Consider the following 24,372-nt stretch of genomic DNA (forward strand, 5'->3'; position numbering starts at 1 on the left):
TCGACCGGATGGCGATGTCGCCCTATGACAAAAAGTCGATCGATATGGCTCTTCATCAGGTTGATGTGGCCAGCCCACGGCGTGTCCCGAGACAACTACCCCTTGAACAGTCGGTATCTACGCAGGAAAAGCATTACCAATGCTTAGGGGAGATTGTCAGTGGGCCATTGGCCATCAACCCTGATCAGTCCATTCATCAGCTCGACTTTGAGGTCTCTGACGACGAACTGAAGCGCCTGAGCACGTATAGCATGCCTCCGGGCGAACGACAGATTCTGTGCGACTATTTTGACGGTTCACTTCGGTTTCGGCTTCGTGTCTGCGAGGTCGCTCTCAATAGCCGTGGGTCGTTGTCGGAAGCAGCGTGGTCGACAGTGTCGACACAGTGGCCAGCCCATATCTACATCATGTGCAACAGTCAGGCAGTCAAGATTCGGCGCAAACTGCACAACGGCCAGGACCAGCCAGCCGAGCTGACAAGGCTGATTCGAGGAGGGCGGAACGTGGTGAAGCTGTCCGTGCCGAACGTGGCGCCCAAGGCCGGACATGCCACGATGGTGGCGGTGGAAAAGGTGGTGACGCTGACCCATAGCCGCATCATGGCCATGGTCTCTGAGCGAGGGGTACTTCCTGCGGAAGCGACGAGGCGCATTGTGCGAGAGCGGCTGACACCGGTGGGCCAGAGCGGTCGAGACGACGACGACGCGCCCATCATCTTCAGCAATCTCAGTATCGACTTGGCAGACCCCTTCACGGCCACCATGTTCAAGATCCCGGTGCGCGGGTCCTCGTGCACGCACCTAGAGTGTTTCGACCTTGAGGTATGGCTCGGCACGAGGCTCGGCAAGTCAGCATCGGTTCACTCGCTCAAGTGCGGCTGTGGGCTATGTAGACGCAGCAGGGCACTGGGCGCGGAGCCGTCGCTGACGGACAAGTGGAAATGTCCACTGTGCGACAAGGACGCCCGACCAGGCAGCCTTCGAGTTGACGGATTCATGGTGGAAGTGCGAGAGGCTCTTATGCGCCAGGGTCTGACACGCACCAAGAGCATCAACGTCGGGCCAGACGGAACATGGAGCCCGAAGGCGGAGCAGCCGGACAGCGAGGACGAGAGTGATGTGGAAGCAGAACCGCGACGGCCGCCAAAGCGGCCCAAGACGGACCACCAGACGGAGGTTCGGGGGGCGGTCGAGGTGATTGTCTTGGACTGAAATCGTCATTTCCATTTTTGGGTCAGTCTCTCCTGTGCCACGCTTGGACGTGGCAGGGCGAAATGGGGTTTTTTCTTTCTTTTTTTTATGGCTTTTGCTTTTCCAGCTTGTTCTCTCCTTTCTTTTTTCTCCCGTTCTCTCCCTGTCCCTTTCTCACTTGAAACAAGGTTTGCGATGATACCACATGGCTTAGGCGTTTGGGAGGAATGGAATGTTGGTCGTCTGGCGACGATTTCAACAGCGGGCGGCAAGGTCGTCGCGGCATGGCGGTCGTGGCATGGATTGGGTGAATGCTGCAGCGGCGAAGGGATGTGAGCCCAGGCCTGGCCGAGAAGGATTTTCGATGGCTTCCTTGCCCTACTAGATTCGATAGCTGAATTGCGGTACCTAGGTATCTAGGTGGCTAGGATAATAGCGAGGCATGGCTCACACTACTTCGTGCTCCTCTTGAAGACGGCCTTTGCGACTGCGACTGCGACTGCGACTGCGCCTGCTCACCTACCTAGGTACCTAGGCAAGAACGATACCTCTATGAACGTGCCGTCTGATACCTACCTACCCCAGGTAGGTAGGTCAGGTTAGTACTGTTTCTCGGTGCCTGTGCAAGCTCGGCGGCAGGTGGCTGCCGTACTGCACCTGAGTGCAGCATGCAAGTGCAACAATGGAAAGCAGGGACGAGGCGGACAGATGGCAATGACATCAGCCCCACGGGCGCCACCAGAACGAAGCAGAGCGTGGCCCGCGAGAGACACTGATGAGGTGTGCAGGCACCTACCTACCTCCCTGTGTCTTGGCAAGGTACGTGAGCAGGTGTGCAATGCAGCAGGTGGGCGGGCAATTGGGCAAGTGGGCGAGTGGGCACGTACCAAGGTGGGTTGCACATGCACAGCCTGCCTTGGTCGTCAGTGACCACCTTCATCCTGGTGACGAAGGGACGTCAGTTTGTCCCACTGTATGTCTGCCAATTTGTCGAGTCTGCTCGTCTGCCTGTCTGTCTCATCGCGCATCGTCAGCCCGCCAACTGCTTCGCCTCGGATCAGACCTACAGACCAGGTATTGGGGTACGTGGCCCAGTGCGCGTACCGCGCGGCTGGTCTCTGTTCTGGTGTTCGGGGGACAAGCACGAAACAAGAAACACGCCTGGACCCGGACTTCTACTATTCGCTTGTCAGTAGCTGTATCCATTCTCGATCATCTTCCATCGAATCAATTCATCAAGCCGCGTTCCGCAAATCCCTCGCTCGCCACGTCTCTTGTCTCGACAAGCCTCGCTCGAACCAGCCACAGTCACCACCAAGCAGCCCCGAGCCACCTCTGCTCCTCGTCGCTCACTCACGACCATCTCACAGCTTCACGGTCTCACTCACATTCCCACGGTCCCACAGTCCCACGGCTTAACAGTCACAGTCCCACGGCTTGACAGTCACAGTCCCACGGCTTGACAGTCACAGTCCAACGGCTTTAAGTCTCACAGTCTCACGGTCCCACGGTTCCACCACGTACCTACAAGTAACTCCCGACGCCTCACATCCACCCGGCCGCTCTCCTGACGTGACCTGGCCGCTGCTCTCGGGTGCAACCCGCCACCATGTCGATTCGCATAGCCTTGGACAACCAACCCGAGTTCTACACCAACCTCGACTCAATCGACGGCCGCATCATTCTGTCCTTGAGTCGCCCCGAGAGCGTCGGCGGCATCATTGTCAAGCTCGAAGGAGAGTCCAAAACGGCTCTCGCCATTCCCGGTGGCTTCGATGACTACGGCACCCCGCAACCGCCCCGGCTTCCCGGCAGCGGCCCCCCTGGCAACGTGCTGAGTGAGAACCACAAGATTCTGTACAAGGTCCAACAGGTCTTCCCTACCTATGAGGACGATGTCGCCAACGGCTCCGTCGGCGGCAACTTTGTCCTCCCCAACGGCCAGCATGAGTTTCCCTTCAAGTTCAAGCTGCCCCTCAACAACGCCTGCAGCGACCCCGTCGCCATGTCCAAGATCGGAGGCCTCGGCGGCCTCGGTGGCTTTGGCGCCGGGGGTGGCATATTTGGCATCGGTGGCATGCGTGTCATGGACGGCAGCAAGCAGCTGTTCATGCCTCACGTCACCAAGACACTGCCCCCCTCCTTCACAGGCATGCCCATGGCTGCTGAGGTGCGTTACTACGTCAAGGTGACCATTCAGCGGCCAGGCCTGCTCAAGGAGAACTGGCGCTACCAGATCGGCTTCAAGTTCATGCCCATCGAGCCCCCTCGCCCTCCCCGCACCACCCAGGAAGCCTTTGCGCGCCGCCCCTTTACCTTCAAGCCGCGCATTTCCACGCCAGCCGTTGCACCTCCCTTACAGAAGAAGCGCAGCTCTTTCTTCATGACAGCCAAAGACAAGGAGAGGGAAAGGGAGAAGGAGAAGGAGGAGGCCTCGAGTAAAGCGTTCGCCGAGGCCGCACCGCCTTCGATCGAGCTGTCTGCTCGTCTTCCTCATCCCCCCATCCTCACCTGCAACCAGTCCGTTCCGCTGCGGCTCATCGCGAAGAAGCTGGTGCCCTCGAACGAGCAGGTGTATCTGACCTCTCTGCAAATCGAACTCGTGGGCACCATGACCTTGCGAGCTCACGACCTGAACTACAAGCACCCAAGCCGCTGGACCATTGTGCATCAGGTCAACCTCAACACGCCCCTGCTGCAGAACCCAGCGACGGACGAGGTGGGCGTCGAGTCTGTTGTGCCCGATGATGTCTGGCGGCACGTCCCTCTGCCCAACACGGTCGCGCCTTCCTTCGCCACGTGCAACCTCCAGCGGACCTACGAGCTCGAGCTCAAGGTGGGCCTCAGCTGGGGCGCGCCCACACGCTCTGGAGGCCTGCTAGCCCGCAAAGAGCCGCCGCCGCAGACCATCTATCTGCCGCTGACCTTTGCCAAGGTCCAGGTCTACTCAAACATTGCTCCTCCGCCAGGGCTGCTACAGTCCCTGCAGGAGCAGCAGAACAAACCGGCGGCGGCGACTCTGAGCCGGCCCCCAAGGTTACCGCCGCGAACAAACACGGCGGGCATGGCCTCGTCGGCATCGACGCACACGATGGCGCATCCGCACCAGGCCCCGCCGCAACCACAGCATGACCCGCTGTATCCGCCGCAACTCAGCAACGATGGTGCACCGCCGCCGGACGACGCGCCTCCGAGCTATGACGAGGCCATGGCGGACACGGCAGGTGCGCCGTTTGAGGGGACGGCCCAGGCGCGACCGGCGTTTAGCGGTGTCACGAACGAGAACGCGCCCAGTGATGTGCCGACCAAGAGCTAGGGAGGGAAGGGGGCGAATGAGTGTGAGGGGAGATACTGTAATGAGCTGCACGATGAATGGCATGATGCGGGCATAGATACCAGGAGCGGACGGGAGGTGTTACAGGCTAAAGAGGCGTTGCGGTTACTAAGTGGACATTGTCTTCCGTTGAATCTAGATGTAGGGCGCACGATAACCGCTGTCTATGTTACATTTCCTCCTCACTTTCCGCAGGCTTTTCATGTATGCCCTGAGACAGCGTACACGGCATTTTTTGTTTCAACCAGAACCACGATGTGTCCGTTTGAAGTTCCGTCCGACACCAGTTAGAGGCCCTCCTTGGCCAGCATGTCAGCAATGTCGAGATACAAGGCAACGGCGTTGAAGGGCCGGCGCTGCCCGGTCCAGATACGCCTCGTCTCCCAGCGCAGGCGGTTCGTCCAGTTGATGAGGTCGAGGTGGCTCACGTCGCGGAGGGTGCCGCGGTAGTCCCCCCAGCGGCTGCTCCTGACACTGACGAGACCATCGTTGGGGCCCTCGTCGCGCGTGACGACACGCCAGCTGTGGCGGAAGGGGCTCAGCAGGCCGGGCAGGTCGGTGGCGGCGCCGAAGCTGAAGTAGCGCGTGTCCGGGTCGTCGGGCGTGGCCGGGTTGAAGTCGTCGCGCAGGTAGGCCGTCGTCAGCTGGTCGAAGGCGCCGGTGCCGAGGCCGACGGTGCCCATGACGCCGTACCAGTCGGACAGGCGGGCGGCGTGCAGCATAAAGTCGGCAAAGGCGCTGCCGTGGTGGGGCGTCGAGATGGTGACGAGGCTCGCGACGCGGAGGCCGGCGGGCCGCAGGCGCGAGATCATGTAGCGCGCGTCGAGGCCGCCCATGGAGTGGGCGATGATGTTGACGGGGCGGCCGCGGGGCGCGCCGGCCTCAATGGCGGCGGCGAGGGCCTCGGCGCGCTGCTCGATGGAGCCCGTCGGCGGCACGGACGGCGTGATGATGGGCAGCGAGGGCGCGAGGGTCTGCAGGGCGTCGGTGATGCCGTGCCAGTAGTGTATCGCCGGCAGGAACTGGAGGGGCGCGCGGATCTCGGAAAAGCCCAGGAGCCCGTGGGCCAGGACGAGCGCGTTCTTGGGCGACTCTGCGTTCGGTCAGCTTGGGGGGGGCCAGGGACGTCGGCGAACGTTCATGGGAGAGGGTCGAGGGTACCATAGTGGTCTCTGACTTGGGCGTAATCATCCAGGATCTCCCTTCCGACCTCCTTGAGCCTCGGGTCATGGTGGTCCTTCCATGGCTGTGGTGTGGTGCGCAGAGCCCTCGACCGCGTTGCTCGAGACGCTGCGACGGGTGCTGGTGGCGCTCGGAAAGCCCATGTCGCTGGGCGCGCCCTCGAGATCATGGCAGGACTGTGGACATGGAGATTGGGGGCATGATCGTCGTCTAGTCGACTCGCCGTGCATCACTGGATTTCGGCCAGAGGCGAAGATGGGCACCGAGGCAGGTGGGCACGTAGGCAAAATGACAAGCGCCAGCGCGTCTCGTTCTTGACGTCACCGAATCCAGCCGTTTGTGGCGGGTCTGGGCTACTGCCGGGGCTTGGCCGCTCCTGGCTATTGCCTGGTGATGTACACGGTGCCTCAGGTGCCTTGCCCTTAGCTGGTGTACCTACCTAGGTACCTCGTAGCTCGTCGGGCCTCGCTCCAACAACACCTCGAAAGGTGAAGACGATTTTATGAAATGACTTGTCTGCCGTTGAGGGAGACTTGCGTTGGTCCATCGTGCCTTTCAAGTGCAGCTCCCTGCTGAGTCCATGGGCGTCGTTTGCTCTGACACAGATGCAAGTCCGATACTGCGAGACGTGTTTGGACTGTACACGGGATGTGGTAGGCTTCTCGTGCAAGAATTCATTCTGAGTCTCCCAGCAGTCCCTCGAGACGGCTAGCCACAAAATCAAACTCTCGACTTCTCGTGCAGAAAACTCGACTTCTCGTGCAGGAAACTCTGAGTATACGATGCTGACTCGCTGGCATGGACTTTGAAAAATCTTGTGAATGCGCAACTCGGTATGGTACTACTACGTGGCTAGTCTCAGGGCGGCTTCACGATCAACGGCAACTCGACGGTATTGGGGCTGCGGCCACGCAATGTACCTTCACGCCGCCTAATGGAACGTGAATCGGATGATGGCAACGTTGGGCTCGGGGCATAGAGCTTCGAACGTTCGCATGTCACCTACTTCTCTTCCATGTATGCATCGGCAGCGACAGGCCTCTATTCCAGCAAAGCCGTGCAAGTGTTGAATTGTGTATCGTGGGTTGCCTAGTCCGACGACACACGGCCTACGCATCAACAGGAGACACATTTCATCGCGACCCCAGCGTATTCCAGGACGCCCTCGAGCCCCCCTCGAATCTGCCTTACGTCAATCTGTAGACAGCGTGCACGCGTGCACAGGACCCTCACAGCCATCCGAACCTGGCAGACATGAGGATGCTTTTGACAGACGTAATCCGTTCTCCCTCCTAACGGGGCAAGATCCCCTCGCACCATGTTGGTCACATCTACACCTGGCCCTTTGACTTTGCGGCCCCCACTTGCATGCTGGGTTGGTCTGGGTCTGGAGCTTCGGCATACGATGCTGATCCTCGTTCGAGATGTGGTGTTTTCTGCAACCTTGACTTGCCGTCTTGCACACGATCCGCAGCATCACAGGCGGGTGAATGGCGCTGCAGGGCGGCGCCAACGAGGCCACGCCAGAGAACCATCACTTTCAGGTGCCAAGTAGAAACCTAGGTGCGCATCTCCGACACATGCCTTCACGAGCATCATCGCGACGCCGAGCTGGGCACCGTCGGACAAGGATCTGTTCGTGATTTGTTCCGAGGCAACAGGCGAAGAGTCAGAGGGCGTACGTTGGTCCACCCCTCGACGGGCGCATCTTGCGCAACTGTCATTGTCTGTCATCGTGACCATCAAACCACGAAAAAGACCGTGTAGGGTGACATTTGTGCAAGGGTCGTCGAGTAAGTTATGCACGTTTGGTCTTTGAACCCGACTCGAGACGTGCTGAACCTGCCGACGGCGCGTCTGTCGAGATGCTAAGCCCTTGGCAGCTCCGTGTAGCCGCGGCAGCGTCGAGGAGTAGCGCGACGGCCGAGCCCGCCGGGGCTAGCCTCAGCCACAAGAACAGGCACCGCGGAACCAGAGAGAGACGAAAGACGGGAGGAAGTCTGGGCGTTGCATGGCGAAGAAAAGGCTCGAGGCGAAGAAAAGGCTGAAGGGTGAAGAAGAGGCTGACCGCCTGCCTGCCTGCCTGCCTGCCTGCCTGCTGTGACTGCAGCCTGCTGTGGGTGCAGCCTCGCCCTCGACAGTTGCTGCCTCAAGCGATCTTCCCTTCGCGCTGCTGCTGCCCTTTGACGACCCCCCGACCTCCCGACCTACATGCGTAGATACCTACCTACCCAAGGCGTCCTTATCCATCCGTCTTCGTCCAAAGTCCAAAGTAGGTGCGCGCCTCTAGCTTCTCCTTGTTCCGCATGCGGTTCTTCTCTCGTCTACTTTTTCCGCGTCTTGTGCCTCTTTTCCTTCCGCCTTCTCCATCCGGCCCGTCTCCATGCTGCCTTCTGTCTGTTGGCGCCAACGTCAATTCCTGACTCGAGCGGTGATGACGAGCCAGCCTCCCGCAGCCGCCCCCCCCCTTGGCCCCATCGACATGCTCATTTCGAGTTATCTGCATCATGCAACCATTGGCATTTCCATCACACGATCGTGTGCTCGAACCATGATGGGCACAGATGGACACAGATGGAACACAGATGGGGAAAGATGAGCGAAGAAGAGGGGAAGCCGGCCGCCCAGAACAGGTGACAACAGAACAATGCATTGTACTAACCACCAACCGCGCACCTCATGTGGACCGCCACCTCTTGCTTATCTTGCGCATACCTGAGAGGGGGGCAAGTGGAAAGATGGAGAAGATGCATCTGCCGCCATCGACTTTCTTCAGTCCAGGAACCGTTCCGCCCGCCCCTCCCGAAGATCTCTGCCCTACCTGCCCTCCTTGGCACAACGGCCTGCCTGACGAAAGTTGTTCATCATTGTGAGCAATCAAGGCAAGCTCGGCAGCCAACAGGCAAACAACCCTAGCTGCATGCATGCCATCACCAACGACTGGTGCGCGATGATACGGAATCTGCCGCCCCTGCAACTCGGCCAGGGGGTTGGCAAAGGGCCTAGAAGAGAGAGGACCTCGAGAAGAGAGCCTGGCAATGAGAGCCTGCGGGGCGGTGGCACAGACGCGTGATAGCCTTTGCCGCACACACCACACTACTCAACTCATTGGACCAGAGGAACGCCAGAAGCGCCGACAGCAGACTAAGGTCTCGTTCATTGCTACCCTGTCATATGCGCCGTTGTGGCTAAAGGGTGCTCCCGCCAGTCGGCCTTCCATCATTGGTGCTTTCTCGCGGCCGTATGGGGTGTCGCCGGGGGGGGGGGGAGGAGCCTGAAGAGAGACAGCCTGAGCCTGGTCTGCAGATCGCTACTCTCCTTCGGCATAGCCCAACCGGTCTGTCGGGTCCGCAACACGCCAACTCCTCCGCCCGAAGACCTCTCCACAAGCCGTTGTGCCCCCGCCCCCCCCCTTAGTCGGATGGCCCTCCGATGATTCCTTCCCGTGTGAGCCGATCTGAAAGGTGGTGGTGGCGGTGGGGGCCAAACAGCCTTCCTCTAGTCCATGCCGAATCTGCCTGAAATCTAGAAAGGTTTTCTTGTCGTTGGGAGGGTGCCGTGGGTGCTTGCGTCTCTGCGAATCATTCAACCGGCCTAACTGGAGGTGGGGGGGTTGATGCCCCCCTTCCTCTCGTGCTCCTCATTCTCCGGTCAAAAACCTACCTACTTGGGTAGATGATCATGGTTGGTCGCAGCAATTTAGCTGCTTGCTGACCTGGTGTTGGCACACAACACGAGACAACACAACACACCCCGACACGGCAGACAACATGCGCGCAAGTGGACATTGCTGCCTCGGGATCGGGGTAAAGGGGTGGAGGGCGAGTGGGACTCTGCACCTGTGAGGCCTTTGTGCGCCCCCAAAACATCCATGGTATATCCAATGCACCATTACTTTGTAGAACCGGACAGTCGGGGCATGCTGGCTGTCAACGTGTTGGTCTCGCCTGCGTTGCCCTCCTCCTTGTCAATCCCGCCCTCGCACCTTGCCCTCGCCCTCAACGTGCGTCTCCCCCCTCCACTGTTCCTCGAAGTGAGTTCCTCGAATCACTTCGAATCAAGGTATATAGCCCCAGGCCTGCCGAGCTCGCCCTCTTGTCCTTGCCCTTCCCTTTCACCAAGCCTGCTCAGCTAGGTCCATGATGAGATCAACTCATCGCTGCCTGCCCAGCGAGACCAAGTCATGGCAGGTGACTGTACCACAGACACCTGTCCAGTGAGCCAAGGCTTTCTCAGCTACCGTCCTACCCGACCAGGCAACTCTGTCTTCCTCGCTGGTTTCGCCCTGCTCGTACCCGTGACCCTGGCCCTCGGCTATCGATTCAAGACGCCCATTTTCGCTTCCATACTGACGACTGGCCTACTTCTAGAAGTCCTCGGCTTTGCTGGACGACTGCTTCTCTTTGACAACGTCGCCAACAAGACTTACTTTGCCCTGTTCCTTCTCGGCACCGTCCTCGGCTCGACGTTCATTGCCGCCTCCATATTCATCATCCTGCCGCACGCCCTTTCGGTCTACGGTGCAAGGGCCAGCTCTGTCCAGCCGAAGCACATCGCTCTCGTGTTATCTGCTGTGGCTCTTGTTGCTGCCATTGTTGAAATCATCGGAACAGTTTGCGTTGCCTTTGCTGTCTTGGAGGTGAGTATTTCGTCCTGCTGGACCCGGGGGTTTCCTGGCCATCTGTTTCTAACAAAGTCAGGCCCCGCAGAACGCCAACATCCTGGTGACGGGCCTTGCCATACAGACTGCTGGTTTAGTGGTCTTCGTTGCTGTTCATTCCTGGTTCACCATCAACCTGAACGGCGAACGTAGCAAACTAGACCCAAAACACGCCACCGTGTACCGATCAGCACGTTTCAAGCGATTCCTCCTGGGTATGTAGCATCCTACAGGTGCACTCGGGTGATCTGAGTTGACTGACAAATCTTTTCAGTTACGCAAGCTGCGACAGTACTGCTTCTCAGCCACACGATTTACCGGATCGTGGAAACAGCCAGTGGCTTCGACGGGCCTCTCGCACAGAACGAGGCTGCTTGTATGGTAGTCAACGGTGCACTTCCATTCGTAGTCTGTGCCCTCCTCGCAATCTTCCACCCCGGCGTGGCCTTTGGCAAAGCTTGGGGTCCCACGTCACCTCGTTTGCGCAAGCGTTACACCCGCCCAGCACCTCTCCGTTCACCATTAGCGACCTTCGAATACAGTCGAAGCCCCGAGCAAACAGCCTTTGACAAGATGACGACTCCCACGTCGGCAACCATGCCGCTGCAGAATGCCACCATGGCAACCACAGTCAAACAAAGCCCCGTCACGCAAACCACCACGCAACAGCCTCTGTCTGTCGGGATGACGCAGAAAAACAGCCCGACGTTCTGGAAGGAGCAGCAGAGACGCCACTCGCAAAGGCTCAGCTCAACCTTCCTCAGACAGTCGCCCAAGACCAGCCCTACCTTTGAGATGAACCAGATGCAACAGCCCAGGGTGAGCCCGACAGCCCAGCACGGCTCTCGGCCACACTCTCAGTCGCTGTCGGGTCACAGGACGAGTCTCAAGTCAGAGCAAGCCGCAACGCGGGGCAAGTTGGTGGACAGCGAGACGCTCTGGTAATCAAGGGTACCGAACGAGGGCAGACATGGTTCGACTCTTTATCAGCTGACATGCTGATTTGCTCACTCTTCTCTCCTTTATTTCTGATACCTGGCTTCGTTTTATTTGTTTTTGGTGTTATAGGAAGTGGCGTCCTCCTCCTTGTTTTAGATGAGAGTCATCTTTGTTGAACCATTCGGGCTTCAGATGCAAGACCGATGGTCACTTTTTCTTTCTTTTTCTTGCCGTCGGGTGAAGCAGGAATTTGATGGAGCATTCGGGAACGGCTTTGCCTTTCTGGACTTGTGAGGCAAAACAGCCACTCTTTAAGGTAGTCAAGCAGGGGCTGTCAGCTCAGACTCCTTTGTTCCCAAACGGGTAGACTGTCATTCCTCGCATCGCGACGCACGTTCATCCTCCAGAAGGGGGGGAATCCATTCCTAAAGAAATTGATCACACACTCCGCCATTGTTCTGCTCTTCACTCTTGTGTTGTGCCAATGATGCCTCGTACATAAAATCGCGCCCATCCACACCCCTCGATTCCACATTGGTGGGCATGCCAGCCACAGTTGCTCCATGTCTGTTTGCAGCAACCAATAGCCATTCTTACAACAAAGAAGGGAATACCAGGGAGGATACAAGAAAGAAAGGAGAACAAACAGACGAAGAGAGAAGAGAAAAGCGCCTACACACAAATGGCAGAAGCGCCTGCCCACCCCCCCGTCTTGCGTCTGCCGTTCAAGCTGTCGAGGTCAGAGAAGAGAATCATCCTCTCGTCCATCAACGGCAGTCTCCTGCGGTCCCACGCCGCCCTCGAGCTGGCGAGGGCCCTGACGGCGGCCGGCGGGGGGGGCTGCCCTCCCGACCAGCGACGGGGCCGAGACGCGTACCTCGACGCCCTGGCGCACGCCAGCGAGGCGCACAGGGACGCCGTCGAGTTTCACCGCTGGCAGCAGGCGGCGCGCGCGCAGGTGTACCGTGGCCACTGTTTCCGCGGGCTCGGCGCGTGGAGGCGCGCGCACGCGTGCTACGTGCGCGGCGCGAGCGTGCGCGGGAGCGCTTGGGCTGCCGTTGACATTGAGGGGCTGACGCGGGAGTGTCAGGACAGGACGGAGAAGGAAGCAGCAGCAGCAGCAGCGGCGGCGGCGGCGGCGGCGGTTGCGACTGCGACTGTGAGGAGGCCGGACGAGGGGACCAAGACGGTGAGCTTCAGCCCTGTTGAGGAGCACGTCCTCGACCAGGCGTCAGCGGGTGGGCTGGTCAAGATCGCGGACGCGACACCCGGGGGTGATGATCCGCTCGCTGGTGAGTCGTGCTGGATCCGGAACGCCGAGGGACGCATCGTTGCCTACCGCTGGGAGAAGCCACAGCTGAGGAGAGTCGAGGGGACGGCGTACCTCAAGTGGTGGGAGGAGGCGGTCAAGCCCATTGGACTTGACGAGAACGACATCTGGTTTACCAAGTGAGCTTGGCATAAGCCAACTATAGACGAAGAGCAGCGCCGTTCAGTGGGAAGCTGGACTTCCACGAGGTATGCATTTCAGAACACAGAGTACTCCCACATTTCTGTCATGAAAAATAGAACAGTTGATTCGCCAGAGACACTGGGTGAGCTTTGCTAATTTTCATCTTTGTCTTCGCAGAGTAGTCGGGCTGGCTCGACAATGTTGCCGCCACCTCCTTTGTTGTGCCTTGAGCCTCGACTCGGGCCTCTTTCTTTGAGGGTACGGTCATCGATGCTTGGCTTCAGAAGTAGGTGCTTCGCTAGTCGTCCTGTCGTCTTTTGATAAACAGCAGCATGCGATGGCCTGTCTAGGAGGCTGTTTTTCCACCCTATCTACCTCTTGCTTTTATCAGACTCTCTACTCCAACTTCAAACCACGGCTTCCATCTTCACTAACAAGAAGGAAGGGTTGTCACAATATGGCAGATGACCACAATACTGTCGAGGGTGACAAAACTCCACCTCATGGTCAACAGCAGAGCGAGCACTCAGAGAAGAAAGGAGATACAGTCGACTATGGAAAAGTGAGACCGTTCCCGAGCCGAGATCAGAGAGAACTGCGCAAGCGTGTTTGGGCCAAGCCCGTACCCATGAACGATGGCGAGAAGAAGCGCATCATAGCCAACTATGAGGCAGACTTTCACGACTTCGAAAAGGATGCGGAGGAGGCGGGCATTTTGGAGGAGGGCGGATCGAACGAAGGGTCATGGGACGTCGATGAAGATAATCCACACGGAACAGCCACAAAACGTGTGCACTTCCTTCGGGCAGATCTCGAGGCAGGTCCCTCTCCCGAGGAGAAGGCGCTCGCGCGAAGGCAACAAATCGAGCAGCAGACAGGCGAAGAGGTTTCCGACGCTGACTGGTTTGCCATTTGGTCGCACGAGACGGCCAACGACGGCATGATCGAGCGCCTCCGCCGGTGGGCTGCCGGCCGAGACTCGGTGCCCGTGGCGTACTTTAATGCCTTTATACAGAGAACATACGCTGCAACATATGACGCCATCGCTGAAGAGGATCGTCTACGGGCGCAGAAGCTGTCCATGCAGATTGACTACGACGCGCGGCTCGAGCAAGATCAGAAGGACTATGATATCCGGGTTGCCCGCTCGCGTGCGGATGCGATGGCTTCTGCAGAGGTAGCACTCCTGACTAGGATGATACAAGACACACTTGGCCAGATTTTTGAAGAGTCGAGACTACAAGACGAACCACACTCTGTGGCCTTTGCGGAGGCACACGCCGATGCAAGCAACGCCCTCGCAGATCGTATGCGGGCGGAAGAGGCTGTGGACGAGACCACGACTCAACATATCCCCCCCAACCCTCAGATGATGAGAGATAAGGACGGTCGCCTGCGCACTGCCATGAATTGTCTGCATGCTCATCTTGTTAGCCAGCCCTCAAACGCGGCATCTCTCGATAGACTTGTTGACGCCCTGCTCACTTCATCGGGTGGACGACAAGAATCTCGACAGGACTTGTTTGATACCCAGGAACGGCTGCGACAGAACGCAGATGAACGGGCGAAGAATGCCTTGAGGGTGCAGAACTTGGGGTTCCAACACTTTATTGAACTCGAACAACAACTTCATCATGCTACAACAACGGTCGCACAGGTCCAGAAAGACCTTCGAGACCGCGATGATGAGCGGAAGAACCTGTGGCTCGTCGTTCACTCGATGGAAAACTCAATGATGAAGCAAGCCGTTGTCAGCATCAACAAGTATCGAAGGCTCGTCGCGCAGCGGGTTCGAAACAACCTTTCCGAACAAAGCCATAAACTTCTGACCGAGGCCAACAAGCTTGAGCGCTCAATCTACTCGTTTGAACAGCTCAGTGAGGTGCTGCAGAACACCACCCTGCCGCCCCCGGCCGATATCGCAACCCGCATCTCCGACGAGCTCGCACGCATCGCCTCGCTCTTTGAGAGCGCACCGGACAGCATCCGCAGCCTGGCGTCAGGCCTCCTGGACCAGGAGATCGAGGAAGAATCAAAGTCCAGCGAGAGGTCGGCCGAGGCAGACACTCAGGCGAAGCTGCAGGTTCTTGAGGACGAGGTCAAGAAGCTAAGTGATGACAAGAGGCGGCTCGAGGCGCAAATGCTGAGTATCAAGGACACAACGGACATCTCGGCGCTCCTTGACGCGCAGGACGCCGACAGGAAGCGGGCCGACGAGTGCCAGCGCGAGGCGCAAGAGCTACACTCGCAACTGCGCGAGTCGAGGCGGCAGGGTATAGCGACCGCACGTGAGGTACAGACACGTATCAACGCCATGCAAAGGAGCCTCAACCGGGCGCACGCCCCAAGCAAGGTGCTTGAGCGGCAGGCGGAGCAGGCGAGAGAGGAATGTCGAACGGCGGAGCTGAGGGCGGATATTGCAGAGGCCAAGGCCAAGGACCTCATGGCGACGCTGCAAGAGGTGAGCGGCGACTTTATGAAGATTTTACCCCAGTCCGAAACGGAGACCATGTCGCCCACGGCCACGGCCACGGCAGCGGAGGTGAGCGATGACAAATACACGAGGGAGAATCACAGGGGCCAGATCGAGAGACTCACGAGCGAGCTGGAGAAGCTGAAGACAGAGAAGGAGGGCGCCGCGTCCAAGGCCTCGTTTGCGGCACGCCGCGAGCTCGAGAATGAGTTGCGAATCAAGACACTCGACATGGAGAGAGCAAAGGCGGAGCTCGTTGAGGTCAGAGAGTCGATGGCGGTTCAGGTGCTCGCGGGGGTTGAGGAGAGGACGAATGGTCTCTGGAATGATTTAGTCGCGAGCGGAATAGCGGCTAACATGAGCAACGACGAGGTGGGGGAGGAGGTACGGAGCGCCCTGGAGAGGTCGCTTGATGCACACAAGGTGTTCAATACGAAGCTCCTCGACAGCAATTGTGAGCTGCGCAGGCTACTGAGCGAACACAACCAGGCGTACGCCAGACTGCAGCTGGCGCGATCGGTTGATGCACTGTCAGGCGAGGATTTCAGAGGGAAGCTTGTAGAGCTTCAGCAGGAGGTGGCGGCGATCCTGGGGCGCGGCGAGGACGATGCCGAGGCACCGGCGACGACGTGGGGTCAGGGACAGCGGCAGTCGGCGATGCGTATCCGGCAGGTATTTGCCGGGAGGCCATCGGCGGAGGAGGCAGCGGCGGGCCTTATGAGCCGTCCACAGATCGAGGCGTACTGGAAGTACCTGTCATTTCAGCGGCAGCGGGCGCAGGCCGTTAGTGCGCTGCGACACGCAGACTGGTGTGGGGCACTGGCGAGGCTCGACAGGCTGGACAAGTGGCTCGAGGGAGCTGGCCCGTGGCACGAGTTCTATCGGGAGTCTGAGATTCAGGGGTCGCTAGCGTTTGTGCGCGCTTTCTGCCTAGCTCGGACTTCTGGCGACATGCGGAGGAGCGGCGATGCTGGCTGGACAGTCGTACAGGACGCTTCGAAGCAGGAGCTGGAACGTGCTAGGGATATTTGCCATGGCGAAGGTGGTGATGATGTTGACGAGAGTGATGTCTCGTCAGGAGAAGAGATACGATACGTGCAAGTATGGCGGGATTTTGGGACACGCGCTGAGCACGAGTTGGATGCCTTGTCCTTTTTGGGGGGATGATGGGAATGCCGGGGCCGAGGGCGGTGAATAGGAAGGAGAATTACTGCTTAGGAGAACGAATGCTCGAGAATCGGCTTGTGGACTGCGTCGTCGGTTGAGATGAGGTCGTAGACGGCTGGGTAGGAACCACGCATTGTACCTTCTGAGTCCAGTGAGGCAGGCACCACTTGTGTAGTACAGGCACACGGAAGGCGAGCACCTGCCCACTCATCATGACGCCCCTCTCTCCTCGTCTCCCTTAATTCCTTCCCTCGGCGTCAACTTTGCTGTGCCTTCTCTAATCGAGGCCACCATTGCTGTGCTGAACAGTCGGCCCGAGCGTTGTGGTTACAACTGCTGCCTGCTGGGCAGCCTGCCAGGGGGGCAAATCACCACCAAGATACCTAAGGTACCTTACCTTAAGGCAACTGCACTCACCAATGCACAGGCTGCTCTTCGAGTTAACCCATTTAAATTTGCAATGGCTACTCACAATTGTCACTGCTATTGGCTGAGCAATTGTCTGTACCTTCCTCCGTAGGTACCTTAGTTAGCCCAATGGGTACCTAGAGATAAGGTTATACAGTAGTCCCCTCGCTAGCTGCACTGACATGATGACATGGGACGAAGACAAGGGAGCATTGACGATTCTCGTGTCTAACCTGTCTAACGGCTTGGCACAGACAAGGGTCTCATTCCCACGCACAACCAACCGCCACCAACAGGCGCTTCACAGCCAAACACCTCGGTCGAACGAAATATCGAGTCCCGAGAGTCTGGTTCGGGGAGCAAATGATTCATTTTATTGCTGCAACATTTGCAGCACGCTTCGCCTCGTTTCTTCCGCGGCAACTCCGCCCACTCCGTCTGGCTCACAGTAGCCCGTTCTGGCCTTTTCGTCTCGACGCTCATCGTCCGACTTCTCACGCGCGCATGGACTCCTGGCCTCATGAAATCAGAGTAGCATGGTCACATCCCAGAAGGGCCCAACATGTGCCCTGCAACTCATTTTCCTATGAGAGGCTCGCCTCCCGCAGCACCAGTGTCGGCTTTGCGTGCTGCTCGACAACTGCCCTCTGCCAGTCGCCGCCTGCTCGGTGGAGGACTACTCCCCCCCTCACCTTGACGCATGACGGAGCCAAGACTGGGTACTCTTCTCGCTGACTTGGCGATCCCCCCTCCCCTCCACTCTTGCTCTCCAACCCAGCGCCCCTGGAGAGAGCGGCCTCAAGCACCAACAACACCATGAAGGTGCCTTTTCTTCAACAGCAGGCTCAACTCGAGAAAGGCCATTCTCGAACCATCTCGCAACCGGGGTCCTTACCGTTCATCACGGATCTCAAGGCAAAGCTGCTGCCTCTGACCCAATACAGCTACAGCATACCGAATCCTCTGGCGAGGGCCCTCAAGCTCGTCGCCGCCGTCCTCGTCTTCGTGGTCTTGTGCTTGAACCTACCTTCGAGGCGACCCTACGCGACAGACTTGGTCCTTGAGACGGCCGACTTGCGTAATGGCGCCCTTGTCTCTGTCAAGCCGGTCAGGCCGTCACATGCTGCTGACGACCTGTCCAAGCCCGTCAACGAAAGCACCCACGACGCCCACCCTACTACGACCCACGTCATGAACTGCAACACCGACATGGGCAGGCTCCGCGAAATCGGGGCCGCCCACGATCTCGGGGACCAGATCGAGTACCTCAAGCACTACATTCGATTCACGCGCAAACCCATCGAACGGCGGTCCTATACCGTGCTGCAACAGAGCCTGCTGCCCGACAGTAGCGAAGTAGGCCAGAGCTTCCGCACGCTACGACTGTCCGAGAGCAACGTCCACGAGGCTGAATGTCGCAAGCCTCTCGACCTTGAGGTTCCCCAGTCACTCTTCCCCGCCAATGTCGACCTCTCCGACTACATCTTCGCCCTTACTACGACTTTCAAGCGCCTCAAGCACCCCAAAACGATCGAGGAGTGGGCCTACTGGCTGACAGATGGCAACGGCATGACGAACGGCGGCAAGCTCCTCGTTCGGCTCACTGACGCCTCCGACGTGGAGCTCAGAGACGTGACCCAGCGCCTCGCCGATGTTGGCATCGACGCCGAAGTGAGCGCTTGCGACAGTCGCATAGAGAACGAGATGGCTGCGCGCTATCTCGGCCTGGTCCCTCTGCTGTATTCCCACAAGATATCCTCCGCGAAGCAGTGGTTCGTCTTGTGCGACGCCGATACCTTCTTCTCAGCCATGAACAGCCTCGTCGCGAGATTCAAGCAGTACGACCACACAAAACCGCTCTACGTCGGAACTTTGTCCGAGGATGCCGGCGCCGTCAAGCGCCACGGTTCCCAGGCCTTTGGCGGCGGCGGCGTCTTCCTCAGCCGGCCCCTGGCCAAGATCATATCAAGCGTCCATGATACGTGCATTACGCGGGCCAAACTGAAGGAGTCCAACTCGGGCTGGGGTCCTCAGGGAGATATCCTCCTCCGCAAGTGCATCTATGAGAATACCGACGTGCGCTTAACCCTACTCGATGACCTCTGGCAGCTCGATCTCTCGGGAGACGCGGCAGGCTTTTATGAGAGCGGTCTCAAACCCTTCAGTATCCATCATTTCAAGGGTCACAAGAAGTGGTGGCACGCCTCGTTCCCGCTCAACACGACCAAGATTGCCCGCACTTGCGGCGAGGACTGCTCTTACCAACGCTTCGTCACCGCCGATAACTTTATCATCTCCAACGGATACAGTGTCGCGCAGTATCCTCAAGGCATCGACTTCGACCTCAACCAGATAGAGGGCACCTTCCGCTCAGACATCAAATTAGACAGAAAGAACAACGGGTGGGCCTTTGACTACACCTTCGGCCCCCAGCGACTGCCACTCAGCAAGACGGGTAAAAAGATGGCCTGGGACATCTACGATTCGCAGTACCTTGAAGACGGGTCAGTCTCACAGGTCTATGTCCGGAAGAAGGACGACGAGCGATGGACGACGAAGGAGGGAAAGCCCATGAAAACCCTTGATGGGATCATTGAGCTTATATGGATCCCAGCATGAAGTTGGGAAACGGGGGAAAAGTGAATGCTTGCAGCTGAATCATCTGCGGAAAGAAGAACATAAGAGTAAAAAGACAAAAATAAAAGACTGAGTGCCGAGGTCACAGCGTTTTCACCATCGCACTGCTAGGTACAGGATACGAGGAACGCGGGTCGACCGAACCTACGGACATCAGGCGAGCGCAAGTTCGTGTCGTTCACCTCTCGTGCGCATGCAATTCCCCTTCAGTGATATGTATATACGCAATGAGATGATTGATGGCGGATGGGCTGTTTTCAGCGGTTTCGGCGTCAAATCATCCCACCTGCGTTGATGCACCTCACCCCAGGTATTCTACCTCACCTCGCATTAGGGTAGTGAATAGGAGCTCAGAGAACAAGGACCGCTGCTGCCCCCCCTGCCGACCAGACCTCAACTGTGAGAGGCTACAATCCAGCCCAGCGAAATATCGTCTTGGCTTTTCGCGAATCGGGGCTGCGGCACAGCTTTGTGACCGCTCATCTGTTGCGCCCAAGATACAAATCGAGGGTACTGCCCCGTGCACTCGCATCAGATAATCGAGTTGATTGCCTGTATCATGCAAGGGTGCTAATAATCCTCTACAGCTCACAGCCTCGAAGCGGGTTTTCCGCCGACATTAGCAGATGGCAAGGGTCGAGCGACCACCAGGAGACCACAGTCTGCAGGCTGCAGATTGCAGACTGCAGATGAAAAACGCGTGCGAACTGCATCCCAAAAAAGGGGGGTTTGCAGTTCGTTCGCTGCACTGGATTTGCATATAGTCTGCCCAGGTTCGCCGATGTCGCGATTCCATTTGTGCACCCAATAGTCCGGTGCTCATCAGTCGTCAATTCCATCGAGAGCAGCAACAATGCGGAGTCCGCGGGCGAACATGACGGTCGGCGTCCTACTGGCCCTGGGCAGTGCGGGCATGGCCACCAGGAGCTGCGTGTCCCGTTGCGTGAGTTATGTCCTTAGTGTCGGGCCAGGAGATCGATCGCGGTGATTAGGATGATTGCTAACCTCGTGTGGCTCGCAGTGTTTGGATTTGAAGAACGTTCCTAGTCTCGAGGGTAAGGTCTACTTTCCCGACTCCGAGGCCTACGAGGCTCGTCTTCAGACGTACTGGTCTGTCTCAGCGGCCCTCGAACCGTGGTGCATGGTACAGCCGTCGACGGCCGAAGACGTCTCGGTGGCGATCAAGACAATCGTGGCAGGTGACTGTCCCTTTGGCATACGAGGTGGCGGACACGGCGCGCACGCGCTCTCCAATGGCGTCGAGCACGGCATCACGATCGACTTTGGTATGTTGAAGCTGCCCGTTTATCTTGACCACAAGTACCGGGTCTTTTTGAAAGAAGCCTTTTCTGATCGATTTTGTTGTCATCAGGCCAGATGAACGGCACGACCTGGGATCCCGAAACCAGGCTTGCATCAGTCCAGCCCGGAGGTCATTGGCAGACCGTGTACGATGAGCTGGCGCCTTACGGCGTTGCAGTGACGGGCGGCCGAGCGGGCACCGTGGGCACCGGCGGTTTTATCAGCGGCGGCGGCAATTCTTTCCATTCGGCGTCGCATGGCATGGGTTGCGACACGGTGGCCAACTTTGAGGTTGTGCTCGCGGACGGCTCCATCGTCAACGCCAACGCGACCAGCAATGCGGACCTCTGGCAGGCGCTCAAGGGCAGCAGCGGGAACCTGGGGCTCATCACACGCTTCGATATGTACCCGATCGAGTTCCCGGATCCTGAGCGCCCGGTGGTCTGGGGCGGCAACCTGTACTACGACCTCAAGTCAGGCCCGGCCCTCGTCGACGCGCTGGTGCAGTTTACCGACAATGTGCACAAGGACGAGAACAGCTCGTCGATCGTGTACTGGGCACACCTACCCCAGATTCTCGGAGGTACCATCCTCAATGCTGCTGTGGAGAACACACTGGGTGAGGTCAAGCCGGCGGCGTTCGAGGTGTATTACGACGTCGAGGGTCTTTACGACGACACGACCAAGGTTGATACGCTCTCCGCGGTGACCAACGCACTGGGGGCTGGGCAGCCCGCAGGGTTCCGGTACGTGACGAGATGGTCTGCCGTTGGAGGTCAAGAGACGGGATGTGTTGGCTGACATGTGTACCAGAAATGCCTGGTTCACAGCATCCTTCAAGAACGACGCACGACCGATGAACTACGCCGCGGAAAAGTTCCACGAGCTGAATGCAGCGATCGAGAAGATAGCACCGGCGTCGGTATCGAACTTCAACACGCTGTGCATGCTGCAGCCGATCACCAAATCCATCGTGGACAAGGGCGTCGCCAACGGAGGCAACATTTTGGGGTTGGAGAGCTACATCGACGAAGGCAACGGCATCATGTTCCTCGTGACGCTGGCGATCAACGGGGCGGAAGCCGAGGCGCTGGCGTTGCCCCTGGTGGCGGCCTACCTCGAGGACATTGACGCGTACTCCGAGTCGTTGGGGTTGAAGTGGGACTGGAAGTATCTCAACTATGCTCATAGCAGCCAGGAAGTCATCGAGACATTTGGCAAGGAGGCTGTCGAAAAGCTGCAGCGTGCGTCTGCGAAGTACGATCCGCAAGGTGTGTTCCAGAAGCTGCGCGTATCGGGCTTTAAGATCCCGTCGAAGTCGTAGCGACAGAGTTGTGTCGCGTCTTTGGAGGAGCAAGAGCGAAGACGCACGCAGGTAGCTGATATGGCACTTGGCTTTGGTAATTGGCCCAAACGGAAGGTGTACACAGCCTATCTCCCTAGGTACCTAGGTAGGTAAGTAACCTGCAAGGTACCTTACCAAGCTTACGTAGGTACCTAGGCATGACCTGGACGTGACCGCCGCTCTGTACTTGGGAGGGGAAACAAACAAACACACAAACACACTCCGCCGATTCACGTAGTTGCTGTCGTTTCCCGTGGTCTGCTGATCTGTGACGTGAATGTGTCTAGGTTCGCCACACCCTGACACTCGTCTGAAATTGCTTCCGAACCCGGTGCGATTACTGGCAACGTCAATGTAAGCCACACAAGGCGCGCAGCATCTACAAGAAGAAACAAAAATGCAGGTACGGATGCGGGGTAACAACTACATCCCGTCATGCCCAAGGTGAGCTCCAAGACATGTATGTGTCTTGTCTCAGATCCTGTGTGTCCTCAGGTGTCCGCTGAGACGTCGAGAGGCCGCCGAGAATTGTTCGGCGGAAGAGCTTCTTCCATGTGAAATGTTGACCTTGTCGTCACGCAAGCCTGGCCCATGCCCTCCCTCCGGCCGGTCTCCAACCCAGTTTCCATGTCCGAGTTGGGCATGCAAGCATGTCAATCGAGCCGCCCAGCGGTGCAATTCTTCACCTATCTCCACATGCATGCATATTAATTAACGGCGACGCTCCGAATCTTTGCTGCACTGCCGCGCCTAACGCCGAGCCACAGACTTGAACGAACCGCACTGGAAGCGAAACCTGCGTTGCAACATGGATCAGATTCAAGCCCGATTCAGATGCCTCTCTGCAAATGGCCCGGCTCGACGTGGGAACTCGAAGCCCGATCCTAGCAGGCCCCAGCAGTTCTTCAAACATTCAACATGTCGGTCGCCATGGCTTCTCCTCCCACGATAAACCCCATTGGTCCTCTGCGTCACGTCACCTACGCCTCCCACGACCAACAGTCTATGCGTTTCAGAGTCGTTCTCCCACACTACGACCCTCCCCGGCGCGCCAGCGCGGATTGATAGTTGTCCCGCGCTCGGCATGCGGCCCACGAGTTGAGCCACTTGATCATTGCGAATCCTCTGGCCCTAATACCAGATCTCGGCCGACCAGGGGCCAGCCCATGCAACGCGATCTGCGTCCACGGCACCCTGAGATCCTAGACGGCCCTTCTTCGTCGTGCTAGGCATGGATGGCGAATGGGCAGTCCGGTGTCATGAACCTGAGCAGTCAAACTGATGACCCTGGCCGGTTGTGAGTTGGCTTTTTTTTGTCTTCGTTTGGATTGCAACGCCAGTCGCTGCCATCCCTTCGTTGCCACCATCGCGGCTGCTTTGTGGGGAAGAGCCAAGGTTGAACCCGCATGGATGTTCGGTACTGCTTCCCCGGCTTTCCTGAACACGGCTGGTTATCTTTAATTTACCCATAGTATTCAGCAACCCCCGTCAGCGCACCCAACGAAGCAACCAGCCATCGGCCGCCGCGACGTGAACCGATCGCGCTGCTTTGTCAAGCTGAGCAAGCAGAGACTCGGCCCGTTCGAGGAGTCGCATCGTATCTCCTTGCTCCGTACCCGTCACCACGCGGACACGCAACCCGACCTCAACATCGCTCTGCCGCTCCCGTCCCAGATTTTGACCCGTCAACTGCGAGTCAGCGAGCCACAAACCCCAGGCTTGACCCGCGGCGGACCGCAAGCTTGATTGGACGCCGTGCGGTTACTGGCAGATGACGACGTGCCTTTCATATGCCCATCGGCAGTGCACAGCCTGCTCCTCGCCTTGGTGCAGTCATCCGTCGAGTTTCGACCATGCGAGATAGTGTTTCTTGGCATTTTGACACGGTCGAGTCTCTTGTCAGCAAGAAAGCTTCTTTCTTCCAGCGGAAACAGGCCTTCCTGGGTTCAGAACGGCAATTGTTGAGGAAAACATATGCCTTGCTGCATGTGTTGCTGTGTGAAGAACACTCATGACCACGTACATCGTGTCGGGAGACGAGGGCCGACATCGACATCCATGAGGCAGAGAGACGCCATGAGCATCAGCTACGGCGCGATGGCAAGACAGCAACGAGTATTGCAAGAGATAAACCAACTCAATCACGTCGGCACATATCAAACATGCTGACTCGACCTGGTGTAAGTGGGATGACTTCGTGATACCCTGAATGAGCTGCAACTGGTGCGTTGCGGTGCACGGGATCTGCTTTTTGAATCGGCTTACACAAAAGAACAAGCCAC

At 58.1% G+C, this 24,372-nt stretch overlaps 8 protein-coding genes across 8 annotated transcripts; 7 read left to right on the top strand and 1 right to left on the bottom strand.

Moving 5' to 3' along the window:
* Nucleotides 1-407: 407 nt before the first annotated feature.
* D7B24_007752 (uncharacterized protein) lies at nt 408-1,211 on the top strand (the record flags this gene model as incomplete). The annotated part of the gene is made up of 1 exon (XM_028641857.1): nt 408-1,211. The coding sequence occupies one exon, from the start codon at nt 408-410 to the stop codon at nt 1,209-1,211; it is 804 nt and encodes a 267-aa protein (XP_028494242.1).
* Nucleotides 1,212-2,799: 1,588 nt separating this feature from the next.
* Nucleotides 2,800-4,506, top strand: D7B24_007753 (uncharacterized protein; the record flags this gene model as incomplete). The annotated part of the gene is made up of 1 exon (XM_028641858.1): nt 2,800-4,506. One exon carries the CDS (start codon nt 2,800-2,802, stop codon nt 4,504-4,506), a length of 1,707 nt encoding a protein of 568 aa, XP_028494243.1.
* A 305-nt stretch (nt 4,507-4,811) lies between these two features.
* Nucleotides 4,812-5,875, bottom strand: D7B24_007754 (uncharacterized protein; the record flags this gene model as incomplete). Its single annotated transcript, XM_028641859.1, has 2 exons — nt 4,812-5,617; nt 5,686-5,875. The coding sequence occupies 2 exons, from the start codon at nt 5,873-5,875 to the stop codon at nt 4,812-4,814; spliced, it is 996 nt and encodes a 331-aa protein (XP_028494244.1).
* A 4,014-nt stretch (nt 5,876-9,889) lies between these two features.
* Nucleotides 9,890-11,311, top strand: D7B24_007755 (uncharacterized protein; the record flags this gene model as incomplete). The annotated part of the gene is made up of 3 exons (XM_028641860.1): nt 9,890-10,345; nt 10,407-10,581; nt 10,641-11,311. The coding sequence occupies 3 exons, from the start codon at nt 9,890-9,892 to the stop codon at nt 11,309-11,311; spliced, it is 1,302 nt and encodes a 433-aa protein (XP_028494245.1).
* A 676-nt stretch (nt 11,312-11,987) lies between these two features.
* D7B24_007756 (uncharacterized protein) lies at nt 11,988-12,758 on the top strand (the record flags this gene model as incomplete). Its single annotated transcript, XM_028641861.1, has 1 exon — nt 11,988-12,758. The coding sequence occupies one exon, from the start codon at nt 11,988-11,990 to the stop codon at nt 12,756-12,758; it is 771 nt and encodes a 256-aa protein (XP_028494246.1).
* Nucleotides 12,759-13,215: 457 nt separating this feature from the next.
* D7B24_007757 (uncharacterized protein) lies at nt 13,216-16,398 on the top strand (the record flags this gene model as incomplete). The annotated part of the gene is made up of 1 exon (XM_028641862.1): nt 13,216-16,398. One exon carries the CDS (start codon nt 13,216-13,218, stop codon nt 16,396-16,398), a length of 3,183 nt encoding a protein of 1,060 aa, XP_028494247.1.
* A 1,224-nt stretch (nt 16,399-17,622) lies between these two features.
* On the top strand, nt 17,623-19,425 carry D7B24_007758 (uncharacterized protein; the record flags this gene model as incomplete). Its single annotated transcript, XM_028641863.1, has 1 exon — nt 17,623-19,425. The coding sequence occupies one exon, from the start codon at nt 17,623-17,625 to the stop codon at nt 19,423-19,425; it is 1,803 nt and encodes a 600-aa protein (XP_028494248.1).
* Nucleotides 19,426-20,296: 871 nt separating this feature from the next.
* D7B24_007759 (uncharacterized protein) lies at nt 20,297-22,069 on the top strand (the record flags this gene model as incomplete). Its single annotated transcript, XM_028641864.1, has 4 exons — nt 20,297-20,386; nt 20,465-20,729; nt 20,816-21,491; nt 21,559-22,069. The coding sequence occupies 4 exons, from the start codon at nt 20,297-20,299 to the stop codon at nt 22,067-22,069; spliced, it is 1,542 nt and encodes a 513-aa protein (XP_028494249.1).
* Nucleotides 22,070-24,372: the final 2,303 nt, after the last annotated feature.

Source organism: Verticillium nonalfalfae (assembly GCF_003724135.2).
Source record: "Verticillium nonalfalfae strain VnAa140/NRRL 66861 chromosome Unknown scaffold_64, whole genome shotgun sequence".
Taxonomy (NCBI): domain Eukaryota; kingdom Fungi; phylum Ascomycota; class Sordariomycetes; order Glomerellales; family Plectosphaerellaceae; genus Verticillium; species Verticillium nonalfalfae.